We start from the raw sequence: 10,590 nt of genomic DNA on the forward strand, positions 1-10,590 counted from the left end.
CCTTGCTGAGCCCCTGCCATGTAAGGTGTGAACAGTTGACTCCCTGGACTGGCCTATAGGCCTCCTGTAAGACCATTTTGAGGAGCACATGCCGTCGGATCCTGGCCTTGTGCAAAATGCCATTATGGAGCCAGCTACACAGATTTATGGTGAGGGCACAGAGAGCCGCAAAGGAGTGGAGTTTGACAGACAGCTCTAGAGAGCCCCTTCGCTCTAGGCACCTGCGCTATGGGACTCCTCATAGTAGGGACCTACAGCTGCCTTTTAGCCAAAAATAGCACATTCTCATGCTGGACCCAAATTTGAACCAAATGTGTCAAAACAAGGTTCAGTGGTCCATGAGGCTGGTGGTCTGTTCTGCACCCACACTCAGTACTCCAGCATCTAAAATGTCTACACCAGACAGATCTTGTGTTGGGTGGGGAAGTTGCTCCTGCAAAGTTCTCGTTTGGACTTCATTCAGATTACCTTACCAGAAAGGGTTTTCTTGTCAACCAAGAATGAGTGGATGGCATTGTTCTCAGTTCCGATGCTGCTCTGCCAGTAGTTTGTCCTTTCCAGCCTCACTGGGCCTGCTGTGTGCGGGTGCGCAGCATGGCCCCACTAGTCTAGCCTAGACTCAGCCAGGGGCGGGCCAAGTTCAAACGCATTCCTTCTGTCACACAGGGGCTTTGATGCGCAGAGCAGGAATGCATGGCACGGTCTCCTGGTCACGGCTCCATCCCACTGCCACCCACATCTTTTATGCAGCGCCCCACCCCCACCCCCACCCATTTATTTGGTACCAGCTGTATTTCTGTGCAGTCAAGAGTGTGCCACGAGCTAATTTTACACTTCAAGGGTCACTGGTTTCAGTCTTTTCTTTGCTAACAGTTTGTTAAACGTAGGTTTAAATGTGTCTCAAACAATTTGCTCCAGTAAAAAAGTTCCCATTTTAAGCTCTTAATTGCACATTCACACCTATAAGAGTAAGAAAGCTCCTGGCTGATTGGCTGGAAAGGGCAATGGAGCGGGGAGGGTCAGTGTGTGGAGTGGGTCTGGGACACATAAGTCAGCTCCAGGCAGGAGCTGGGCAGGCCCACTGAAGGCCCCAGGCCTGGTAGAGTCTGGCTGCCTACCACTCACTGGCAGTGTTTCTGGCAGAGGTGGCTCAGAGAGTGAGTGGTGGCTGGGGCTGGGAGCTCAGAAATAGCTCAGGGTGCTGGCATGGCCTATTCTGAACCCCACCAGGACTGTGGGCCAGGCTTTCCTGCTTCTGCTTCCCAAGAGGATGCTGCATCTGGTCCACCAGATACTCGGGTGCAAAAGAGGCTGGCCCCTTTGAAAGGGGGGGAGCATTTTACCTTAGAGATGCCTATTAAGTGTGCCTACTTTGGTTTTTCTTACAGTTCATTTGCCGACAGCGTGGTGGCTCCCTTGGCCCTGGAAATCCTCCAAGCTGTTGGACGCTAGGCAAGAAAGTGCTTAGCACAAGCCCACCCTGTGGCCCCAGCCCTCGGATGCACAAGCGAGGTCAGCTCCCAGATACCTTTGCCACATCCCCTCACAGCTGTATTTGGACCTAATAAAGTCAGCTTAACCCAGAACCTGGTGGCCCAAGTGCTCACTAACCCCAGGGCCTAGAAAACTGACTCAGAATGGACTTCCTTGGTTCCTGTGGAATGCATCTGGGAAGCCCAGGTTTGTTAGCTGTTCTCAGAAATGTTCTTTTCCTCTCTGTGTGGGCCAGGTGGGCTAAGGTTAGCACTGCCTGTGGTAATAAAGCAGTGGATGCGAAGCACAGTCCTCAGCCTGCCAGCATCTGTGAGCATCTCTCCTCTCCTCAGGGAAGAGCGGAAGGGCGGGATGAAGCAGGAATGCTCTCCCAGCCGCAGCTCCAGAGCAAGCCTTTGGAAGCAAATCTCTGAGCCTCTTGTCTTCTCTCCTTTTACCTGCCTGGCTTTTGTTCATTTCAGGAGCAAACTGATTCCACGAATCCTGGGGAGGACTGGGTAAGACTCACTGACCAGCACAGACAGTGAACAGTTTGCCTAAAGGAATGCAAAATGCTCAAGAACACTGGCTTCCTTGAAGGTTTGCCCCTCTAGATGGGACGATGGCATCCGGGTAGAATCATTTCCCCCAACTTCTGCCACCTAATTCCATATCTGCCTCATGTTCCCTCACACGTATGTTTAGAACCTCCTATGTAAGAGTCAGTCAAGCCCATGGCAATATTGGGTGGATACTGTGGAAGTATGCTGGGACTGCTGTACTGGGCAGGCTTACTCTTGAATCTGGACTGGGTAGGTAGGGGTGGGCCCTGGGCAGCTCCAATCAGATGGATAAGTTGAGGTCATGCCTTGGCCTTTCTGGAGCCTCGTTTTCCCCATCTGCAAAATGAAAAGGCTACACTAAATCAGTGGCTGCCAACCTTTTTCCCAACTCCAATGCTCTGGTGCTTCTTCTTAGGGGATTTGCCTTCTAACACTGCCCAGACGGATTCTGTCCCAGGCAGTGGCCATGCTGGCCCATAGATGGCCCCATCTACTGCATCTCAGGAAGCCGGTCATGCTGTCACCAACAGCCCCTCTGACACAGTAACCTGGGTAGTTTGACAGTTTCTATTTGACATTACCTTTGATGCAGTTGTGCACAGAACTGTTGTTTTCATTGTAAAGCATTTCATTGCAGCCCAGCCAGAAGCATCCTCATCAGTACCTCATTACTTAATGAGGTTTTCGGGTCAGTTCTGTAAACACAGGGCAGACATCGTCCCTGTGTTATAGTTCAGATACAGTTTCATTGCCTTACAATGAAAACAGTTCTGTGCACAACTGCATCAAAGGGAATGTCAATTACCTTATGTAATCCCCACCACAACCTGCAAAGCAAGCCGCCTTAGTTTCATTTCATTGATGAGAAAACAGACTCAGGGGAGCCATTTCCACTTGCTCAAGGCCCCACAGCTTGGCTGAACCCAGGACTCTGACTCCATACCCCGTGTTCATCCCCTAATGGGGTTCACAAAGCTTGGGCTGTGAGACTAATTGGGATATGAGAGTGTGCCCTCTAAGAGTGTGACCCAGGAACAGGCAGCTTCATTTGACCTCACATAGCCTAGTTAGTGCCCATGGTGAGGAGGCTTCACTATTTAAGTCCTCCTGGGCGGTGTGCTCATCTTCAGCTGTGTGTGCCCATGTGGCCCTGGCCTGGCTGGTTTTGCCTGCACTTCTGGGAGTGAGTGGGGAGTACCTGATGGAGCAGCCAGAGGCTTGGTTCTCAGCTCCAGTGGCTTTGCCTGCTGGATACAGGAACAGGCTCAGGTCTGTTTTCTTTGCCGTCTCCCTTTAGTTCTTGGGTGGGGGTAACGCCCATGGGGTTCTGGGTCTGGAGTCCTGTCAAGGTATTTCAGAGCAATGGAAGATTCTTCCTCCTTATTTCCCCCTCTCACTTGAGCAAGGAGTTGTCTTTGGTGTTTAACAGAGAACAGGAAACTCTTACTATTCCAGAGCTGTTTTGTTCAGTGGACCAGTCCTGGCCCTAGGCCCCAATGTTGCCTGTCTGGGGAAAAGCTTATCTGGGTAAGCAAGTACAAGGAGATGATGGTCCCAGGCAGAGCCACTGCCCTGCCAAACATGTTGGGTCACTAAAGCTAGTCCATGCCAAGCCTTGTCCCTGGTGAGGCTGTTGTCCTGGAGGAAAGATGCCTATGGAAAGCAGCAGCCTAGGTCCCTTTGAGTTCAGAGGTAGGGGATATGAGCAGCCTGGTTGGGCAGAGGGCAGCTTACAGCAGTAACCCTTCCTTGCCCTCCCCAGGCCTATACCTTAGTATTTGGCATGCCTAAGTAGCTCCATTCTGAGAGCAGAGCTGGCACCCTGGCCCCTCAGCTCTTAGGATTCTGGCAGTGGCAAGGGGCCCACACCTACTAGCCCTCTCCTTCCCTCCATTCCCAAGCTTCAGCTATCTACTTATTAGCTACAATCCACTGGCTCTCTTCAGGGATGAATGGTGTCACTGAAGTCACAGAGGTGAGAGGCAAAGGAGGTGACAAGCAATAGGGCACAGAGGCGGCTCAGGTGAGTGGCTGCACACAGGTCTATTCCTCTCCCTCCACTAACAGCAAGCCCAAAGTTCCAAGACCTTGCCTTAACTTATAGCCGAGTCTGCATCCCCATTAAGCTGTCCCTCCGTGAAGCACCATTTGGGGTAACTCTGGTCACAGGTGCCCTGAAACGTGCTGACAATCACTCATGGCATCTAAGTAGGTGAGTCAGTGGAATGCAGCAACAGAATTTACTATCTTTTGGTTCTTTGCAGTTTATCTTTTCCAGTTTCTCCTATTAGCTAATGAGGTTCTCAGGTCGGTTCTGTGAACACAGGGCAGGCATCATCCCTGTGTTATAGTTGAGAAAATGTGGGCTCTGGTGGCTAAGGCTCTTGTACAAGGTGATGGGAGAGTAATCTCCCTCACCAGGTCTCTCCTGTCTCCACCTGAAGCAAGATGCCCTTTCTCTTTCCCCTGGCAACAGAAAAATGCAATGTAGAATATAATCTTATACATACAGGGGCTACGGTAGCAAGTGGTAGGGAAAGGGGGAAGAGGCTGCAAGAAAGCTACAAGAGGTGTGGCCTCTTGGGAGAGCTGTCTGGAGTGGGGTTGGGGGAAGACTAGGCAAAGCTAGGCAGCCTTGGCCTCAAGCTTCAGTGGGGTTGAGAAGTGGTGTGTGGGAGCAAGAAGCTGGGCCTAGAACGAGGAGTTTTAATCTGGCTCTTAAAATCCAGCCTCTGGCCTCTCCTGTCAGACGCTTGATGTTGAGGCGGTGGACAAATGCATTCATTAGGTGTTTTAATAAATAATTACATTTGAACGGTGATATCCAATCCAGAAGCCTGGTACAAACGAAGCCTGGTGAAAACACCCAAAAGATAGACAGCAGAGTCCCCCCCTCACATGCTATTAGTCCTCTCCCTGTCTCCTCCTGCAAGGTGCCCATTGCCATTAGGGTCTTTGTGTGCATCCAGGGATGGTCTATGCATATCTTCACAAAGATTCTGCACCCACCCCTTTTTACCCATATGTGAGCAGCTGTCAACTCTGCTCCTTGCTTTTTCTCTTAATATGTATTTTGAAGACCATTTTATTCCAAAACACAGCTTTATGTGCCGAGTTTTCTTTTTTTCCCCTTTGACTGCAGAGTGGTCCACCAAATAGATGCATCAAAATTTGCTTAACTAGTTAGGTTCCCTTTTGATAGCTATTTGGGTTGCTATCTCTGACAGTGCTGCAATGAATTCCTTGTACATACTTGTGAGTATACCTCAAATAATTCTGAGTAGAACTGCTTTGTCACAGTGTGGCTCCCAGTCATACCTAACATGGAAATTACATTTATGGACACACAGACCTTTCCCTATTAATGCCAAAACCTGCTTTGGAAATACATAGGGGTGGGGTTTCTCCTTTGCCTTCCTGCATACCCCTATACCTGTTCTGACCTTGCCGCACAACCTCAACTCTGAAACTTGTCACTTCCTTCTACGTTTACTGGAGTCTCAAGTGGTGGAATGGATACTATACAGAATTCCACATAGGAGGCTGCGATAAAAGAAAAAGGAAGAACTGCCCTGACAGCCCCTGCAGCCCCATCATTTCATAATTTCACTTCGGTGGGTGATCTGCTCAAGGCAAGTAAAGGCAGGGTCTCACTTAACAGAACTGCAGATCAACCTAGCATTCTTTGCTTTATAAACAGCACAATTCACATCTTTTTATTATAGCAACCAAGAGTTAAAGAGTGTATTTATCTTAAGATCTTTCATTATTAAGGATTCAGATCATCAGATTTCAAAGCCTCCTGTCTGTAAGATCTGCTCCAACATAGAAAAGCTTCCTTCTTTGGTTCAGTGGTGGTTGCTGCAATGGGATCAAATGTCTTAACTCTCAAGGCTGTCTCATAACTACAGCACAACTGAAAAAAGAAAACTCACGCTGGAAAGCCCTCCTATTCTCAACGGCCATGTTCATTTTGTCATTTTCACCTCCTGTACCCAGAAATGCAAGTGGGCAGCATTCCTTTTAGGCCTTTTCCTCCCCACCACTACTTCTGGTATTGAAAACTTGACCTCTCTTTCTTCACCACTATTTACAGGAAAGGTTTCAGGTACCTTGCCAGCATCCCATGCACCTCCCTCTCCAGGTTAACCACTATTCTGATTTCTATAGTCATCTAATCATCTTGCTCCATCTGTGGATATTTTCCTTAAAATAGCTTGTCCCTTTTTTTGAATCGATGATCAATGGAGTTCTAAAGCATGCATCATCTGTAACTTTCTTTTGTTCAGTATTATGTGAGATATATGCATACTATACTGACACCCACATCACTGAAGCTGTAGTTTTTCACTGCACTGTCTCTTGTGTGAACAGAGATTGTTGGACACATGGGCGTCCAGTGTAGACTGTCAACGTTGTGCCCTACCAAGCCTTACTGGCGCTTGAGGCAGAAGAAAAATCAGTACTACTGCCTTTATTTAAAATCTTGATATTTTGTTGGGTCATGGATGTTTTTCTATATTGTTTTATTCCAATGGCTGTTTCACACCTTTATGAAAAAGTCGCTCTCCTCCCACTCTGATCTCCAACGCTGTCTCTGAAGAGTCTTTAAATGCCTATGTATTATTCTGTATTAATTTGTACTTATATCCCTATTCCTGTAACAGGATTTGTACTTATATCCCTATTCCTGTAACAGGGTTAACTAACCTTAGCTTTGTATTAAGTAGTTAGCCCTTGACTGCTGCTAGAGCAAGTGCTATTTTTCCTAAGCGTCTTGGCTATTCACCCTTGGTACTTCCAGAACCACCTTGTTGAACTGGATTAACTCTCACATTAAGTTTTTAAACTTCAAAAATACAATGAATTAGCAAAGCTCTGAAAACGTTTTCTGGTTTTAAAAAGAAGTTCTTTAAATGAAACACCCTGCGGTGGCTCTTTATGTTAAAAGCTGAATTCACTGAAGATCTTCACAGTGTTAACCTACCAATAGCCCTAGGCTTCTTGAAATACTGGCTGGTTTGGTTTATCACACATGAGACAGAACCTGAGACCTACCACATCATCAGCTATGTGAATGTTTCTTTTCAAACCCTAATTACATTTTGGACCACAATGAAGAATTCATTTTTGCAAAGCAAGGACATTCACAAAAAGACCTCCCCAGATGAAGCTGATTTTTAACGAAGAAGAACTGAAGGTATGTTTTTCTCATAATTAATAGTCACTATCAATCAATCATCAAAATAAAAACAGTAAATCAGAAAGAGCGAGCTCTCCCTAAAGACAAAACACTTTCACTTTTTAAACGACCAAAACACAAGTCTTAACAGGTCTACCTGAAGAGATGAACTAAGCTTGTCAGACCTACCACCGGGATGATAGGATCATCTGGCAGATAATAGTGTGGAAGGCTCATTCTGGTTCTGATTATGTTCAGATAAACATCAACACTTAAACCTATTTAATTATTAGTTCAAAGTAGAGTTGAGTTGAAGGAATTCCCCTCTCCCAATGAGTCACACATGTGTGAAGGTGATTCCAATCCAAATCCAGGTAGTTACTATTACCTTAATGGAATGAAACCATCTGAGGGGGACTGGGGTAGAGATAGTCTGCTTGGCTTTCTCCCACCAAAGCCCAGAACTAATCACAATGTGCAAGGCTGAAACACTTTTTGGGGGTCCAGCGTAGCCCAGGGCCAAATGCTAAAGAAACCTGGCAAACTGCATCTGGAGATGTAAGGCCCTCTCTTTCGCTACAACAAATTACTTCACTATGTATCTTCCTCAGGATAAAGTTGAGTTGGATAAACTTACTTACCACCCTCACAAACCATTTAATGACAAGAAAAAAAGAGTGACACAATCGAATGAATTAAAAGTTTAATTCTGAACCATTTTTTATAACCGCATTTTCTCTTGAAGCATCGTATCACAGCAGGTTACAACAACTTTGGGATAAAAGGCAACTGGTAAACTGTCCAAAACAAGGTTCCAAATAACACCTCTTACTGATTTACCCTACCCATACATATCCCAAATAGTTTTTGATCAAAAACATGAAATAGATCCACCTGCTTATTTTAAGCATATTAAAAAGGAAACTAATTGGACCATTTTCTATTTGTCTATTTTATACAAAAAGGCTACACAATGTTACACTTTATTCAGATTACAATTAGAGTGATTATGAATTAGTGTTCTACACCATTACTCAATTCTTAAAAATTAGAAATTGCTGTAGCAGTATTCACTATAACTTAACACTACGAGAGACTTAAAAAACTAACAGTTACTGCAAAAAAAAAAAAAAAAAATTAAAGAGCTACTTCAAAGCAAGCAAAGTCAGTACCATTACAGATATTCTTTTAAAAAAAAAAAAAAAAAAAATTTAACAAGCAAGGCTAGGGTTTGATAAATTCCATCTTGTGATCCATTCTTGTGCATTCTTCACTTCTTGAGTCACTCCCAAAATCCATTTGTATTGTTACTCCTCGACCAAAAAGGACCAGAACAAAAAGTTTACTTCAATTGTTCCCATAGGAAACTCAGCTTGGTTAGTGTGTCAGGCACTTTCTGAGATACCAGCCCACCCCTCGAGCCCTCTCAGCAACTCTACAGGCCAATCACAATGCAAGTTCAGACAATACAGCTGTATAAAGAGAGAAAGGCTGCTATTAATGTTTAAAACAGCAAATGTTACTCATTTGAGTATTAAGTTGCAAAAGCTGTGGCAAAAAACATTAAAGTTAATAACTTCCACACATGATCACATAACAACCAGAAATCTGAGAACATTCCAATGTTCCAAGACATCTCCTTTCAAAGTATATACCTGTTTTTGTGGCAGATTTACAAATAGCCTAAACCACTCCCACCCTACCAACCAAGTCTTTCTGAAGTTCTGTAGGCAGAGTAAAAGTATTTTACCCAAACTGGCTTTTTAAAACTTCTTACCTAAAGGATGATTTACAGGTCAGTATCAAACCAGGCCAGCTGATTGCTGTCACCTGGAGGCAGCCCATCCATGAGGTCCTGGGCATGCCCCAGATCTGGCAGCCCATCAACTGGATAGTCAGCACCAGGGTGGTGGCCACCCATCTCATGTTCCATCATGGGGTCCATACCCAAGGCATCCTGGCCATATCCACCAGAGTGAAAAGAACGATAGCTAGGATCTAGAAGAGTCAGGGTATCAACAAAATAGGCAAGAAGGCAGGCAAAAGAGAGAGGAGAGAAACAGACATAGACGTTAACACTGAGGTTAGGTCATCCAAAGTTCAGCAGCAAACTTGTCAGAAAACAACGCTTTCTAGCCTCTTCAACTTCTAGCTTTCTTTAGCCAAGTAATTACTCAGTGCTAGGCCACCCATGAGACTACACAAATAACGTCTATTTCCATCAGAGAGGCACACCAGCAGGGCCTAGTCACATCATTAGTCTAACCCTGAACACTCTGCATTTACCCCTGTCAGAGACTTGGGGTTCCCGAGGAGGAGAAGCAGGAATCTACTGGGTGACCACCTAGGCAGTGAGAAGTCATGGGAAGGAGGATTAAGACAATAATGAGGTCTGGCAGGTGTAATCTATCTTGACAAAAAGTCCAAGTGACACCCACAAAAGTACTAAGGAAAGTTAGGCACTATTTCAATGAAACCTCAACATATTTTATCTTAGGGTTGACATGTTATTTGTCACAGTAAGAATCTGCGCTTTAGTGGTTTCATAATTAGGTAGAAGCAGATGAGGTTATAAATGTAAGACAGTTATAACTGTTAGTGGTCTATGCCATCCTCCATGTTCATTACCCAGATTTAAATTAGCTTTTCAAGAAAACCCTGATGATGCAACTATGTAAAAACCCACCCCAGATCTGAGCCTAGAGACAGGAGTTTTCCAATCTTCCTTGGGTAGCTTGTAGACAAAGGTATTATGAGTCCTCTGGCCAAAAAGAGAATAAAAAAGCCAGGTAAATTTGTAACATCCTGCACTGCAGAGGCCTAATAGTAGCATGTATTCGTTGGTGGTGTAATCCTACTGCTACTCATTGTGTGGCTCTGAATTCCCTGTGCTCCATTAAAGATACTGTTGCTGACTGGAATTTAAAAACTGCTTTTCATTGAAGCCACTACTTTTCTGCCAACACTGGTTTCCCAGATGAGCAAACGGGCTCTTCTGATAAAGTGTTAGAACTTTAGCTTGATCTGGAGTTAATCGAGAAATATGAGACACATACCATCCTGGCGATATCCAAGGGGTTCTCCCTGGGCACCAATATCAAGTCCAAGATCAGCAGTCTAGATAAACAGGCACAAACCAAGGAAGAATAGAAAGCAAAATGAAAATTCTCGAAAGTACACTAATTTTTTTAAAAGCATACTTTCAGATTACAAAAGGAACAAGTAACTCCAACATTACACAAATGCTTAGAAAATGGAAGTTCTTACATTTTTTTTTCTCTTTGCACCTCACATTAAAAACACTCACTGACTTGATCTTTCAACAAATATATATTAAGCACCTACTATGTGCTGCCAGGCACTGTTCTACGT

General features: G+C 45.0%; 2 protein-coding genes across 14 annotated transcripts in view; one reads left to right on the forward strand and one right to left on the reverse strand.

Moving 5' to 3' along the window:
* ULK4 (unc-51 like kinase 4) overlaps positions 1-8,081 on the forward strand; it is a 727,378-nt gene extending 719,297 nt beyond the window's left edge. For 12 of the 13 annotated variants that reach the window (XM_054550402.2, XM_054550404.2, XM_054550405.2 and 9 more), the window contains one exon: positions 1,389-8,081. In XM_054550402.2, coding sequence (XP_054406377.2) covers positions 1,389-1,452 — 64 coding nt within the window. In that variant the 3' untranslated portion in view covers positions 1,453-8,081. 13 annotated transcript variants of the gene reach the window in all.
* Positions 7,907-10,590, reverse strand: part of CTNNB1 (catenin beta 1) — a gene marked incomplete at its 5' end in the record, with an annotated part of 41,271 nt that continues 38,587 nt past the window's right edge. The window contains 3 exon segments of the mRNA NM_001133265.1: positions 7,907-8,531; positions 8,996-9,216; positions 10,275-10,335. Of these exon segments, the coding sequence (NP_001126737.1) occupies positions 9,008-9,216; positions 10,275-10,335 (270 nt within the window). The 3' untranslated portion in view covers positions 7,907-8,531; positions 8,996-9,007.

This window comes from Pongo abelii, chromosome 2 (assembly GCF_028885655.2).
Source record: "Pongo abelii isolate AG06213 chromosome 2, NHGRI_mPonAbe1-v2.0_pri, whole genome shotgun sequence".
In the NCBI taxonomy this organism is placed as follows: domain Eukaryota; kingdom Metazoa; phylum Chordata; class Mammalia; order Primates; family Hominidae; genus Pongo; species Pongo abelii.